Here is a 17168-nt window from a genome sequence, read left to right on the forward strand (position 1 = left end):
ACCGAAGAAGAGTCCGAGTCAAGTTTCGAGGCCCCAGTGTTCGAGTCCAAGTCGAGTCATCAAGGTTGAGTCTGTGTTGAATTCCATGACTGCCTACATTTCTTCACTCCGGCACCTGAAAAGAGCTGCTATACTAATAATAGAGGGTCTACATTAAGCAAAAATGTTACCACTGTCACAATTGCAAAGGGAGTTTATTTACTGACTTTTTTCTAAACAACATTTAGCGGTGCTCTTTCCAGCATTGGATGTAAAATCCGTGTGGGCGAACTTCACGATCCGGGGTTATCTCTCTGCATTTTCCAAATGTGAACAACAAATGTGGCTGTGAGGAAAAAGCGCGAGAAAAAAAGAGATCCCAAAGATGATGTAAAGTGAGTTAACAGTTAGCAATAAACAAGAAGCTTCTCAAGGCATGGTGGCTTCATCTTTTATTAATACTGTCGGTAAAGTAAAGGGTGTTACCCCCAAAAGAACATCAGCCCTGGATGGAACGTCTCCCCAGCTGCTTCCCGGCCAGTCTTGGAGCCCGAAACAGGAAAAGTGTAATATCTTATATCAAATCTGTATAACCTATTTAGTCAGAAACTTCATCCAACGTCTGAGTCCTTTTTTCATGAATGCTCAAGTCCGATTTTATATATCCTCGAGTCTGAGTCAAAGAACAAGTGATCAGTCCGTGAATCCAAGTCAAGTCACGAGTCCAGAGAATAGAGACTTGAGTCGAACTCAAGGACTCCATCACTGACACACACACACACACACTGATATGCACACACTTTTGCACATACACATGCATTCACATGAGAAAACTGATGCTTTTGCACACTAACTTTCATAAGAATGTGGTTATAGATGGCACACATGCACATGACATTCACATGGACATGCAGAAAACATGCAGAAAACCAAGAATCATCAGGAAAACAATACATGCATGAGTGTGGGAAGCATTTAAAATGTGGTTGGAACAATCTTCACGGAGAGGTCTGAGGGTCCTCCCTCAGAAAAATACAGAGCAGATGTCATTCCCTATATTCTGGTGGCTTTTATTTATTTTTTTAAATATGTTTATTGCATTTAGAAAAAAAGTGCATAGAAAAATAATACAATTACACAACAAACAGAACATAGCACATCAGAATTTGGTCAAATATGGTCGAAAATTAAAGTGACTATATGTAACATTTTTCATACAATGATCTTAAAGGGGGGCTATGCAGTTTTGGCCATTTCTTCGCTGTTTTCTCGCTTTTTGCTCGCAGGTTTCTCTATAGAGCTCCCCCTACAGTTTTGGAATAGATATTTGGCAGCTCCTATGTTTACTTGTGTCTGACTCCTCGCTCGGTCAGTCTGCCGTTTCCTCTTCCTCTGTTCCTCCGACAATGCTTTCCTAGCTTTCTGCTTCTTTTTGCCGGCTCAGCCATGACGATAGTGTGAAAAATTCCATTGCTACCTTGTTACCCAGTTCCTGAATGGCCGTATGTGTGCAGTGCCGTGAAGCAATTCGTTACATCGCGAGACCTGATATCACACGATACTTCCTGATGCTGAGGCCGGCGGCTCGCCGGCTGAAAGTTGCAAGGGTGGTTTTTCCGCTCACGGGTGCTAGGGGGGAGCGAGACGACCACCATTCAACCCGAAAAAAGTCATATAACCATTCTAATGACTCTGAAGCTGTTCAGTTAAGGTAAATTAAGCTAAAAAAAACACTGCATAGTTCCCCTTTAAATCACCTGTAACAGCAAACGAGACTAACAGTGAAAATAACGCTATTTCTATATAGTTTTTAGTAAGGCCTCTGCCCGGGTTTGATTTCCCCCGTAACAGAATGATTTACCGCAGGTAGACGGTGCTACAGTAACACATTCTGACGGGTCACAGATTTCTTTGTTACACCAGAAAGGCTGTGTTAACGTGTCCAGCCTTTTGAGCCAGGTAAAAGGAAGCAGGATAACATGAGTCACACTCGGTCAGGTTTTTAACAGATGGAGACATTATGGGATTGTAAATGATTCAAAATTGACCCCGAATTTGCCCTCAAGTATGTTATATGTCTATTTCATTCATAAAATAACTTTACAGTGCGCGATGTGGTTGTACGTCAGTAGCCCACATATAATTACACCCCCCTTCCATTTAGCACGGACATTTCATGCCTTTCTGGTGGCTTTTAACAAGTGGTTTGATACTTTTATCTGGCTGTAACATGAGAAAAATGATGGATTAATTTTGTAATTTCACCCAGAGTAGGTGGTTGGTTCCAGATCACGTATTTTAAGATATAAAAAAAATAGAAAGAAAAATTTCTTTATGCTTGCATGCAGTAGCAATTTCTGTAAAATGAATTACTTGTTGTTGATGTTATCAAATCAATGAGTAAAGTGGAGAGGACAACTGTAGTCAAATTGCCCTAGAATCACCAGGACCTGAGGCCGAGTCTCAAAAAATGTTGTTAGACAGTTATTTTGGTGGCTTTGTTTACACACACATTTTAAAACTAGTATCTTATTAATTTTAAAAAGTGGATAGGACTTGTCCCACCCTCGTGAAATAGTTCCAACGCCCATTAATACATGTATTATAAATAACTGCTGGGATATGACAATATACTGAAATAACGTTGTATCTATATTGTGATTCTTAAATTAGTTGGTAATTGGCAGTGTTGTAGTCAAGACCACCTAAACCAAGACCAAGTCATCACTAAGACCAAGAGTGTATCGAAACCGAGACAAGACCAAGACTTTGAGGGGTTAAGACCAAGTCAAGACCAAGACCAAGACAGGACGAGACCGAGACAAGACTAGGACCAGACCAGTGTGAATCCCACACTGCATGACACGATAAAATGTATAGTCATTCCTCAAATTGATCTGAAAGATCCACATTCCCATGAAAAACACCCACAGAAAACCAATTAAGATTATTCTTCGTTCACCTCTTTCATTGCCATAACATACAGAATATAAGCAACTAGCTAATATGTATAGTTAATTTTCATTTTCTTTTAAATGTTGTTTTGGAAATAAACTCCTTATGGTTTAGGTAGCCAAATTTTATTACTGAGGATTTGGCTGACATCTCCCAGACAGTCAGAGGGGGGCGGGGGTTAACGGTAACAGATTTCTAAGAAATAAGTCATGTTATTGGTTGCATTTGATGCAGGAAGTTTTACATCCAATCATAGTAATGATGTTAACGCATGAATCAGACGATACCCATGCAATGTAGTGACATCCCTGCAATTGTGGTCTTGACCGGTCTTGAAATAAAATTCTGAGTCCTCTTCATCCGAGACCGAGATGAGACAGAGTAAAAATATGGTTGATCTTGATTACTACAACACTGGTTATTGGACCAAATGACTTAAGCTAACACGGTCAAAACCTGGTAACATGTTTGTGTATCAAATATGAATCTAGTTATATGCTAGCTATAACATTGGGCCTGCAGTCACCGTCACACACTCATTAGTGAGAGTACAAGGCTCATCAATCATTCTTCCCCATTCATATGTAAAGGGCGATCATTTCTCTCAGCTGCTGACACAGAGACATTAAGAAGCACACATGATCAAATTTGTCATAAACGGTGGGCGTGGAGGAAAAATGGGTCAGCAGTCTGTTGCTAGCAGGGCCCCATGTGGCAGGAGATGCAGTCTAATTAAATGGCTTTTTAAAAGTCTAAGTGTATTAATGTAAGTGCAGGATGGTGACCTCTCTTTAAACATTTGCTCTCCCTTTTTTTGGTAACCTCCATTTACTCCTGTTATGGCTCATTAGCATGTCATTTATAACTAACCTCACATTCAGAAGTAGAGAAATGCTCAATGAATAAAGGACAGGAAACAGGAGCTTTCTTCTCAATTGAAGGACTGCATTTATCAAAGTACTGATTGATTGATGAAATTTTTGACTTAAAGTGGTTATATGTAACTTTCAGTTTGTCTTAATTTCAGTGGCTCTTTTGGACAAAAGTGGTAGTGTTTTTAACTACACTTGCATTTCAAGTGTATGGTGAGCTAAACCGGGTATCACTGTCACTGTGTCACAAGCCAAAGCATTAAGAGATTGTTGTAGCAACCAACATAGTAATAACTTATATAGCGCATTTCATAAAACCCAAGGACACTTTACACAAGTACAGAGGGACAAGGGAAAAGAAAATAGTAGGCCAACACAAACACGGACTAAAAGGAATAAAACCTCGAAGCTAAATGGAAGGGGGACGTAATTTAATATTGGATACTGATGTACAACCACATTGCGCAATCTAAAGTTATTTTATGAATGAAATAGACATATCACATACCCGGGGGCCAATTTGGGGTCGGTTTTGAATCATTTACAATCCCGTAATTGTCTTCATCTATTTAAAGCCCGACAGAGTGTGACACGGATTTCGCCCGTCGTCTGTCACTTTTCCTTTTAGCTTTTTAGATGGTCCTGTCCCATTATCAGCCATAACTACAACAGATAATTTCTAAAAAAAAAAATCAAAACAAAATTAGGCCAATATAAAGACATCTCCTACTACCCTTTACCTGGCTTGATACACTAACACAGGCTTTTCCGGTGTTATGCTGAAATCTGTGACCCTGGTCTTTGACCCCAGAATGTGTGCTCTGTAGCGCAGTCCACCTGTCATAAATCATTTTGTGATTTTGCGGGAAAAATCGGACCTGGGCAAAGGCATTAATAAAAACTATATAAAAATAGTGTTTTTTTCACTGTTTCTTGTTTGCTGTTACAGGTCATTTATGATCATCAGAAGGAATATACCACAGTTTCAGAAACATTTAAAAGTTACATATAGTCACTTTAAGTAAAATAAATGTTAAAATTTGACAACTACTCAACAAGTACACTTAATTCTATAAAATGTTACCTAAGTACATTTAAGGGAATGAATGTAGCCTGTTACTACCCACCTCTAGTAATGGAGCTGTAAGTAGGAGTAAGTGATAAAGGCTTCTTGTTCCCTTTCACCAAATGACTTTTTTACTTCTAAGTTGGCTCCTTAGAACATTTTAAGTGTGTATAAGGTTGACAGAAATTCCAACTCCAGTTTCACTTTTAAGCTTTTCCCGGGGCTTTAGTCTGTGTTCATCAGTGGATGGAGTTTGTTCAGTTGTAATGGAGGTAGATCTGTTTAAACGTAGCAAAAGCTTATTCTTGACCTTGGAAATAATAGTTTGAATAACAAAACAATCCCAACTCAAGGTCTATTTACTAGCTTTCTAGAGCTTTCAACCATATGGCAATTCTTAGAAGTTTGATACATTACATAATATATATATACATATATGATTATTATTATTATTATTATTATTATTATTATATACAGGCACCACATTTTAAATCAATTGTAACCTTTGGTAAGAAGTGAAATATATTTTCATAGCCACATATATCATTTCAATATCAACAAATTATCTTTTGACACAGATTTGAGATGTTTGTTTACTGCACAAATCAAGAAGAACTGGAGGTGAAGCTTTCAGATTGTCTGGTAGAAAGAGGTTTTGCACTGGTCTTTGCATCTAAACCGCTGGTGTAAAAGGTTATCAATATTGTACAATGTAACATGGTATAATTCATTGTAAATAATTCTTGTACAGTATCAAACCTACTTTGACTGTAGTACAATTGATATTTGGGTCAAGCAACATACATGGATACAACTGTGTCAGAAGCCAGTTTGAGTATACATTATCATTACTTAAAATGTAATCAAGTCCACATTAGGGTTGGGTACCGAAACCCGGTGCTAATATGGCACTGGTGCCTAAACGACCGGTATCTACCGGACCGAATAGCAATGCAGATTTTGGTGCCTCATTTCAGTGCCACCGAAATGCCTGCACTGCTCTCTAATGCTCTGAAACGGACATACAGGCAACAGAAGCATCGCTGCAGTTAACACTACACTTAGCAGCAGGTAACGTTAGCCTACCGTTAGCTAGCAGCTGGATTAAACACGGTTAAAATGCTGACAGCTAACGTTAAACTGTGCAAAGTGTGACTGCATTTCTGTAGAGGATTCCAACACCGGGACGTAACAGTCTGCAGCTGCCGTTGTCGGAAAAACAACACAGACAGTGCGTGTTCACCCGCCTTGCTAGCCTCGTGGTGCATTCATAGTTATTTTAAAATACCCTTTTCCCATCTGGTGGTTGTTTTTGTCGTTTAACAGCAGTTTACTGGTGAAATAAGTTATTATTATAAGTTATTGTTATTACATTATTAAATCATTTAATTTTGACTATATGGCCTTAGCAATAAACAAGCCGTTCTTTAATTGACACTACCTAGCATAGTTTCACGAGCAGGGCCACACCTCAATATGAATACCTACCTAGTCTATATCCTTGACGTTCCACTTCCGGGATGGCTCCGGTGCTGCAGGAAAATCCGCCAGATGCATGTATTTTCTCCGATTTCCGTTTCCTTCCGCTTTCTTTTTTGTTTGAATTTTAAACTCCGGTGAATTACTATGGTTGACTGCTCCTCAGATCTCTGCAGGGTTATTCCAGACAGCTAGCTAGACTATCTGTCCAATCTGAGTTTTCTCTCACACAACTATTGTCAGCGCCTCCATCCGGCCCTTAGCACCGCCCAAGATGATTTTGATTGGTTTTAAGAAATGCCATTAAATCAAAGCACATTTTTCTCCCATCCCGGAATGTTGTGTGGAGTAGCCACACCCTCCTCTGCTCCGCAGCGTGTGGATGGTCTCGCAATGCTAAAGACTAATACCCACCTAACCCTCTTCTCTCATTCGCTCTCGCATTCTGCACCCCTCCCTCCCACACTCTTCTGTTCCTCTCCTTTCTCCTCTTCATTAGGTCCTAAGGGGCTCCATCGTGCCCAGGTGCTACGGCGGATTTCACTACCGAAGCCTACCCACAACGCAGTCAACGTAAAGTCAACTGATGACTACAAGCAACTTTACGTCTCGCATTCCAGCGACTTCATGCCTCGCATTCCAATCAAATTTCATTATTAAATTGTTCAAAATGTATCTGGTTGATGGTGTGGTCCTTGCTAGTGAATATCGCTGTCGTTTTGTGCTATTCGTTTTTATTTTATTTTATTTTTTAACTTTTTAGGCACCGGCGACGTTTTAAAATAATCGCTTTAGCACTGGTATCGGAAAGAAACCCAAACGATACCCAACCCTAGTCCACATGGACTTTGTTTTCAGGTTTGTATAATTGCATTACTTTTACTTTAATGGAAACTTTAAATTAAATTCATCCGTAATTAACTTGTAGGTAGATGTTTATGTTTAAATGAACTGGATTGGAATTCACATTTTCCCTGTCATCTTCTAATTGATAGGGAAACTGCTTTGAGCTGAATATGGCACATACCCAAGCAGAAACAGGCCTAATCAATCAATGCTTTGTTAATGTTTTTTACTTATTAGGTCAGATGGATTCAGACATCTTTGTGCGGATACAGGAATCAGGTATGATACATTTATGGTAAAAATAATAAGAATAATTAGTGATGCATGACTATATGAATTAGGCCCTGTTCAGTGTAAAAAGTCCCTGTGCAGCAAGCTTTATTTAGTTTCTTCAAAGGGCAGTGAGCTATATCTAGATGCAAGCATATTAAAATACCCAAGATCATTTTGAAAGTTCGGTTTTAAACCCCCTCATTATAGGAAAATCATTTTTTGAGTCATACCTTGCACTTATTTTTAAAGATCAAAAGATCTCATTCCTCAGTCTGGGTGAATATATGTATTTCCTGCTGTAAGATTATAGTATCAGGTAGATCTCAAGTACAGCATCAAATCACATGTGTGATTCCCTTATCAGCAGAGCAGTAGCAATTTGCAGAGATTTGATTTGATCTTACCTTGTACAGCAAAGGTGCTTGGCCAAGCTTGACCACAGCAATCTGGTTGGTGAGGTTCAGGCGGTCTTTGGCTCTCCGGAGGTCGTCCACGCTGGCGTACTGGACATCCACCACCTCCCCCTGGTGTGGAGAAACAGTACAGAGGCTCAGGCAGGTCAGCAGTTATTACATGCCCTTTAATCAAATGTTTCCCCAAAATGTTTGTGCGTAATACGTCACCCATATGTTAGGTAACTTACCGGTATGTGTTTATATGGCCCAATCAGCTGTGTGCTCTGTTTATAACCTTACTCTGCAATAGGGCAGGGTATTTAACCTTAACACTTTACAGCAGAGATCTTCAACAGGAGGTCATCAGAGTTGCTGCAGGGGGCCGCCAAATTATTGTTATATGGTTTAAATGTTTTTAAAACATGTCTGAAAATATCCATTAACATGAATCCAACCCATTATTAGTAAAGATTCTTTTTTGTACACAACATTGGGGCTCATCCCTATGTTCCCACAGCCCAATGTTCCCACATTTCTAAGAATTTTTTTTTTCACTGAAAATTGGGCCCTATGTTCCCACATTTCTAAGAGTTTTCTTAAAATTAGGCCCCCATGTTCCCACAGCCCTATGTTCCCACATTTCTAGGAGATTTTCAAAATTAGGTCTTGTGTTCCTACAATTCCCTTCAATGTAAGCCCTATCCTCCCACAAGATATTTTGGAAGCAGGGTTAGGGTTAGGGTTACAAGGTTACAAGTTACAAATTCATGAAAAAGGAAATGTGGGAGCATAGGGCCTAATTTTGGAAAAAAATCTTAGAAATGTGGGAACATAGGGCTGTGGGAACATAGGCACGCTCCCCAACATTGATGATAGGCTTACTGGCCTACAGCTAAGGTAGCCATCCACAGATACAGTTAAGTGCCACAATTTAATATTAAATCATGATGTATAAATATTTGAATATGCCAACAATGTTTATTTTGAAAAGCTTAGTATTATATGCACCATAAAAAGGCATATCTAAAGGCTTTAGGCCACCCGACATGTTATTGTAGGTCCAGTTTAATATGCAATTACATTTTATACAATATATGTAGTAGGGGGGGTCCTTGCTCCGTCTTTTTTTTATAGCTAAGGGGTCCTTGGCCTAAAAAACGTTACTGACCAAAATGTTTTTGTAGCGTAAAGTGTCATATTTGTTTTAAATTTAGTTAGAGCAGCTATTTCCAGCAGATATAAGCAAACTGTGTACTTTATTGTATTTAGCAAAGTGCATTGTTGTTGTTATGACAATATTAGTCTCGCATTGCCAGACCTTCCTCCACAGTGCTGCGGAGGAGGGTCTGGCTAGTCCACACAGCATTCTGGGACGGTAGAAAAACGTGCTCTGGTTTATTTGCATTTCTTTAAGCTGAAGGGAACAGACATCCGGCCAAAAAGAAGTACATCCGGCGGAATTTCCGGCTGCACCGGAGCAATCCCAGAAGTGAAACATCGTCAATATAGTCTATGTTCTTCCTAAACTATTACTGATGCGCCACTGGGGGAGCTGTTTTACCAAACCACAAATATATTTAAAATATAAAGATCATGTTTTTTGCAGGTGCGGCATGGAGCATAGGAAACTGTAGGACATGGCCATGGCAGTGGTCTGCGCTCTCCGAGTCCTCTTCTAGTTCCTAATGTAGCCATTGTAATTAATAGCATGACACTAGAATAGAATCGGATTCCTTTACAGTACACTGGAATTACTTTGGCCAAGTGTGTGTTTACATTTCTGTGTGTGTGTATATGTGAGCTATGCACGTGTGTGACTGAGCAGCTGACTGAGTTCATCTTCCAAAATAAAGTGACCTAGAAGTTGTTGAGAAAAGTCAAAGCTTTACTTTTTAATATCTCTCTCTCTCTCTCTCTCTCTCTCTCTCTCTCTCTCTCTCTCTCTCTCTCTCTCTCTCTCTCCCTCCTTCCCTCTCTCTTCCCCTCCCTACTCCCTCACTGCATCACCTGGACCTGATTCATTTTTCATGTGGCCGGGGGGCGAGTGTAACACGATGCTGGAGTGGAGAGAAAGCGAGGGAGAGTACGAGATAGTGCCTGAATGTGTGTGTGTGTGTGTGTGTGTGAGAGGAGAGAGAGAGAGCACATATTTTGCATCAGAGGAGCCCAGGAGAGGAGAGCACGAAAGATTTATCACTCCTGCCTGCATTTGCATCATAAAAGTCCTCCATTTAAACCGCAGACCAAGACGCAACAAATTGAAATATAGGAGAATCTCTATATGCACTTCGATGGTGCTGCTTCAACTAGATCTATCTCTCTTTCATCTCCCCCGTTTTTCTCCTTTCGTTTCATCCCGACGAGGTAATGAAATTAACAGTGTAAGTGGCCTCTGTCTGGCTGAAGCTGTGAGCATCATTCTCCTGTTGAGATGATGAATAATTCCCCTCAACCCAGCCAGGCATTCACACAAGAGTTTGGTTGACTTTTTGAAGGATGATAAGGGGAGAAATATGTCTTGGACTTTTACAGTATAATGAATATGAAATGTATCTTCCACAATTGTATTCTGGTGCATAATGACATTATGGGGGATTAAAACTCTCCATTAAAAGCCATGCTGAGGAAATGCTTTAATGTGAATAAGCATCCTTATAAGGGGAGGGAAGTTTCCTTAAAGGCTTAACAGAATGACACTCCTGAAGCTGATGAATAAAGTTAATCCACACCCTGATCATAACAGAAAAACACCAAATTGACCAGGGCCTGTTTTGATCAACTGTCTCAGAGAAGGAAATCAACATATTTTTTGTCCTACTTTTAGGACTGGAAGTAAAAGCATTTCATAAATTTCCTTAAATGAGGAAATGACTCCTATCCCGGCCAATACTTAGAAAAGCTCCAGGGGTGCCCTTACCTGTCAGGAGCTGCCAGGAGCTATTGTTCAGATAGAGACAATCAATGAGAAAAAATATTTTTGGACTGCTTGATGACAATGAGCTCGATACTGTTTTGAAGGGAAATGTAATAATGTTTGACTGATTTGGTGCAGCTGCAGAGGAAAACTCATGATCTCTCTACAGAAACCAATATCCTACCCACCCTTACACTTTATTGTTACCTTTGCAACAGCGATGATTCTGTCTGAACTACATTTCGTCATCAATTAACCAAACTTGAATTGCTTTCACAGCAACAGCAGATAATGTACGCGACTCAAAGGTCAAAGGTCCTCAGTTATTTTGAATACAATCACTTGGCTGGATGTCACCTGTTTAATTCTTAATTCTGTAATTGATGTATCAACTTACTTACAACTTCATACAAAATAAAGGTAACCTGTATGTAATCTGGAACGATTTTTTTTTTTTTTATCCATAGCCATAGTGGCAACTCTCAGACATCTTCAGAGGCGATTTAGCTGTCAGACTGGCGGCTCTGCAGATTCAAACAGGAGAACCAATCAAAAGCATTAGAATAGCATCAAACTTTACTGAAAGGCTGTGGCTGGAAATGGCAAAAGAAGACACATGACAAACATTTAAAATGTATATTATTCAACATATAGCCTAGCTTTTTACAGAAAATATTCAGATGTAACCCCCAATGTAATCATGAACCATTTCATAGGTAACTGTAATTGAATTACACATTTTCCCAGTTACTGTAACAGATTACAGTTGCCTTTATTTTGTTATTAAATTCGTAACGCTGTTACATGTATCTAGTTACTCCCCAACACTGCCTGTGGTCTACTTTGTTAATGGGGTCTTGGTAAACACTTTACAATACACATGATGGAATGTGCCAAATAATTATTAGATTGAGGTACTTACAAACTTTGGCATCATATTTTCTTCATATCATCATATTTGGCATCCTATTTTTCTATCTCATAAGTTCTTTGTCTATGCACATAAAACCTACACATACCAACGTTACTATTTTCATTTTTACCATCTAATACTCCAAACTGCAACTATCAGGGAAGCTACAACTACTGCTACTACTACTACAAGTGTAAAACATTGATGTCACATGCCCGCCTAAGAAATGTGCCTCTCTTTGAGGGAACTTTATAAATATCTCTCAAGTCCTCTGCGGTAGGAGTCTTCTTAGTCACAGGTAAACTGTGACAAACCATCCCTTCCCCTGTCTCTCTTTCTGAATACAGAATGTGTAAAGGGAGGGGATAAATGGCGAAGAAAAGAAAAGCAGCCATGCAAGGAGGAGACAGAGGAGGTTGTTGGATTGTTTCTGCAGTCTACTGATTGAAGGCTACTCAAATCCACCCGGTAATTAACTCTTATCACATAAAGTAAATGAAGTGCCTTCACTATCACACTGTCATTATGTCAGACAACAAGGAGAGGCAGGCTGAAAGAGGGCCAGTGTTGGGAAAAGCCATTTTCAAAGTTTTTTTCTCTCTTGGTCTCTTCGTTGTATGCATAGAATGACAGAGGTGGATTGTATTTTATTGTAGCGTGGGTAAATAAATTGTAATTCAAGCGCATTTTATGAAAAAGAGAAATGTGTGGCACAATGGCATGTGTAAAATACTAATACAATCAATCAATCAATTCATGTTTATTTATATAGTGCTTTACAGAAACTAGTAGGTATCCAAAGTGCTTTACATGAAGTAACAACAATAAAACATAACATACAGTAAAATCAGAAAAAGAATACATAAAAGCAGGAAGAAAGGAAAATGTCACAACGCTACTCTATTAAAAGCCATTCTAAATAAATACGTTTAGAGGTTAGATTTAAAACGAGCTAAGTCTCTTATTGTGCGGATGTTAAGGGGGTAACTTGTTCCAAAGTCTAGAGGCAGCAACTGCAAAAGCGTTATCACCACACAGTTTGTACCACATCCTTGGAACCAGGGGCGTAGCACAAAATTCTAGGCCCTGTAGAAAGGCATTCTCTATAGGCCCCTCCCCACATCTACAGGTATTTATTCTAGCATATTTTAGGGCCCTGGGTACTCAGGCTACATTAACATTGCTACATTTTGGTTTTTAAGCGGAGTTTTGAGCCAAAAGCGAACTCCGTGCACACAAGTGCTTTTAGCAACATATCTCGTGAACATGTATACTGGGCATGGGCATGCCAGGGTAAACTGGAGGCAGCATGTATACTCTGCCCGAGGCTGGTAGTTGCCATGGTAAAGTTAGTAGCTTAGTCTCAGAGAACGAGACATAATGATCCAATCAGGCGGCGAAACGTTGGCGTCAGTGTTGGTGTTGCCAACGGTCTCCATTTGCGGCCGTTGAGATTGCAACACAACCCCGCAGATTCCAAACCAAAACGGGTCAGAAGTGTTTTCAGATTCTCTCCAGTTTAGGAGCTCTGAAATGCCAGAGCAGTGTGAATGCGAGATCTAAGGCCCTGTTTACACGATGACGCTCACGGGTGAAAACGACAACAAATTTTATCAGATGTGCCTTACGTACGGCGACAGCGTTTTTGGGGCTTAAAAATGCAAAAAAGTGAAACCCCCCTCCAGAGTGGAAATCTTAAAAACGTTCCGTCTCGTTACCGTCTAAAGGGTAAAAGCGCAAAAGTCTGTTGTTACAGAGTAGGCTACAGAAATTATAGGATCCTGTTATCTAAAAGATTTTCAGTACATACAATGCTGTCTCTCGCTCTCAAGCAGCGGCTGAAGGGCTGCAAGGCTCAGGATATTGGTAGTGGGTGCTGTGCTGTGGCTTATCACGGTCGACTGTGCCAGTCATCATCAGACAAACATGCAACTCCACCTCCCCGTCTTTCCAGACAAAATTGTCAGCTTTTGTTGTTTGCTTCGACATGTTTTGGTTTGGCGCTACTAAGGAGAGAAGTAGAAGGAAGGTTCTACATAGGCGCGCGGCCTTAGTGGTGTTGTGTGGCAGTGCCACCTAGCCGCCTGGCGTGCATACTACATTGAATTTCACACACTTTTGTGTCACCATATGCACGCAGATTTCCCCCCCAAAACTCTCGTCTAAATGTGGAATAAAAAGTGAGAACGCAACGCCACTTTTGCATTTTCTCTTCAGATCGTTTCCGTCTAACATAGCCTAAATGTAGCAAAAGATATTCGTTTTTTACCAAAACCTAGCAATGTCAATGTAGCCTCAGTCCCCTTTCCACCCTGTCCGACACCCCTGCTTGGAACAGTTAAAAAAAAGTTAAGTTAGCCATTGTTTTTTTTTTGTTGCATATACATTAGATTTTGTTGAATTATCTTTTATAAGCACTTGGGTCCTTATACATTTGTAATATGTGGTTTTTCAGTATAGTGAACCATGCAATTCCTTGCTGCACTTTAAAATGGAATTAGAAGTGATACTATAAATTACACACAGGACTACCAATCTTTAATGAAACAAGTACCACTAAGCTGCTGTATAATATGGCTCAGCTACAAGTTTAAACTACACTTATGGGTTCATATTCAAATATTTAATGCAGAAAATGACCTACACCACTTTAAATGATAAAAAGATCATTATGCTATCATGATGTGTCCATCTGTTTTTACCGTATGTAGTCACAATACTGTGAATTAATTCCTGTGCAGACAGAAACTGCAAAATATTCATAATCACACACTGCAGGCTGGCCCTATAGAGAGTTTGATTTTATTAGATTCTCGAGCACATGTGCTTTCATTTGCATATTAATGAGGAAACAATTTTTCTTGAAACTGCAAGAACTCTATTATGCTCTAAGAGGCATAGTTCATATTAAGCAGCCATGATTTATGTGAAGATAAGTATGATGGCATATTACTAGTTTCTAAATAATGCTAATTACCTTAATTACAGATCTTATTAGTTAGCTTGTTATGTTAAATGATTTTGGTTGATGAGGGATTAGGCAGCTTAAGTGTCTTATTCATTTTAAACCTGTATTCTAACTTTGGCATTATTTAGACTGGAGGACATGAAAGGAAATGGAATAAGATCTATTTTTGGCCTAGTGGGGGGAGAGTTTTACAATACCTCGTCCTGCATATTGCCTACAACTCTAACTTATTTGTAATGAAAGAATGTTTGCTATATTGAAAGTAAATGTAGCATCCTTTACAGGAATATGTATTTGTGTATTTTATAATTTACGATTGAAAGATAAGTAAGTGAAATGCCTTGACAAAAGCCAAAAAATATAGCAGGGCTTCCATATAAATTGGGTTATTATATAGTTTATTCTGCTGGGATGTAATTAATCATTCATTAACATATCATTTTCGATTGTTCCAACAAGACAGTTAAAGTTTACACAGAGGAGGCAAATCCTGCAAATGTTTACTCTGTGATTATGAATGCACAAGTGTATACTGTGTATGCATATTATGTACACATACGGTTAACCTAGAGGGGGAGAATGCAGGGGCACAAGAGGGATGGAATACAATAAGGAGGGGTTTTTTTCCTATACGTTACCAGAAAATGAAGTGGGAACAGAACCAAGCCATAGCAACCTTTCCTGGTATGACCATATTATTGCTAAATCCTGGTATGGTGGCATAAATACAACAAAGACAACACCAGATCTGCAAGGGTGAACATCCCTCTCATTGCTGCTGCCCGACTTGATAATCTCCCCAGCCTCAGCAGAGTGCATGTCTCCTGCAAACCCATAATCTATTACGTCATATACAGTTGGCATCTTTGCATAACACCAAGCGTCCAGCTGTTGTCTTTGCACCTACTGTAGAGTAGCGAAAATGTAAATGAAAATGTATATTCGAATACTCTAAGAGAGAGAAAAAAACAGCACTACCTTGCGCAACAGTTCGTGGGCCGCGGCTTCCTCAACATTCAGCTTCCTGTCTGATTGAGCCGGTCGTGAAGAGAATTCACAGCCAACGAGAGAAACTTCTTTAGGTAAGAGCCAACGCCAATATCGTCGGACAAATTCATGGAACAGCAAGAGACTTGGTTGTTTATGAACAAATTATGAACGGCTCTGTGGCGGTGGTGTAATCCGCGGCATGTCCTGTCTCCTGCACGCTCCAATGAGAGAGAGGGAGAGAGGGCCAATGTTACACAAGTAGTTATGTCTCCCATTGTATTGGTTGTCTCTTATGGACGTAATGCGCAAAATAAATATTCAAATATATTCATTCATATATTATATATTTATATTTATATATTTATATATTTTTAGAACGAATATTCAAACAACGTTTTTGGCCAATTTTGACAGCCCTACTGTAGAGTCAGCTAAGGGACAGAGGAGAATCTACCAAGGAGGTTACAGTCATTGTTTGCCTCCTGCCCTCTCTTTCTCGGCTGTGTTTGCCTACCAAAGGAAGCATTCAAACGCTGTCTAATAGTGACCACACCAGTTCCTTCAATCAATCCACCTTCCTGAGCTGTTTTCCAATAAAATCCCAACGTATTAGTCCATGAGATCAGCCATACCCTGATGGCACAAGCCTTCAATGTTGATAGGGAAAGAATAATTTGTGCTGCTCTGCAGAGTCCTCCTTTCTCCTCTTCTTTGGCCCGGACATTCAGCACCCAAGAACCAACTCAGTGCTGTAAAAGAAGGCGTCAGAGCAACTGGACTCCCACCTGCATCCTCCAGAAGAGGAAATGGTGACCAACTCATGATCGGCCATCCTGCTTCAACAGCAGTAGATTCCAGTCCATCAAGAAACTGATCTTCATTCTTCCCCTCTTCCTGTTATTGGTCACAATTCTGATAGTAGCAGAGTGGATGACCCCATTTGTCCTTCTGCCTCTGACAGCAGAATGCCAAAAGTAGTTTCTTAATAAAGGGCAGCACTTTATACATTACATCTTCCCTCAAAGAGTAAAGCTCCTAACCTCTCAAATACTCTCTAAATCTAAGGATGTCTCAGCTATTGCCCAGAGGCACCACATCTGGGGCGTGGTGCATTATTCTCCTACCTTGGATAAGGTGAATGAGGGACTAGCCAGATCTAATGTCAGGCTGTCCTTGGCCCCTTCTTCTCCTCCGTTTTCATTTTCGATTGAGGTGCCAGCAACCCACTCTTCTTTACCAGACAGTGGGTTGTATGCCACTTACCACTTCATGCATCCTGGATGCTCTTTCTAATTCTATTCTATTCTATTCTATCACCTGCTTCTTTCCGGCGCTGTTGTGATTCCAGCAACTTGGATGAACCTTCCTCTTCAACCATGCTGAATAGAATCTGATCAAAAAGTATGAGATTCCATTGGATAAAAAGGTGGAGATGGGATACTTTTAGAATCTGGGAAATTGAAAAGTACACCATTTTAATAAGATGCATTTCTAAAATCCGCAGGCTCGCAATAGAAA

General features: G+C 39.8%; 1 protein-coding gene across 1 annotated transcript in view; it reads right to left on the reverse strand.

Annotated features, from left to right (window-relative positions):
* Positions 1-17168, reverse strand: part of LOC116058719 (inactive N-acetylated-alpha-linked acidic dipeptidase-like protein 2) — a 457605-nt gene that overhangs the window by 310378 nt on the left and 130059 nt on the right. Inside the window, 1 exon segment of the mRNA XM_036007698.1 lies at positions 7875-7994. Within this exon segment, the coding sequence (XP_035863591.1) occupies positions 7875-7994 (120 nt within the window).

Source organism: Sander lucioperca, chromosome 11 (assembly GCF_008315115.2).
Source record: "Sander lucioperca isolate FBNREF2018 chromosome 11, SLUC_FBN_1.2, whole genome shotgun sequence".
Taxonomy (NCBI): Eukaryota; Metazoa; Chordata; class Actinopteri; order Perciformes; family Percidae; genus Sander; species Sander lucioperca.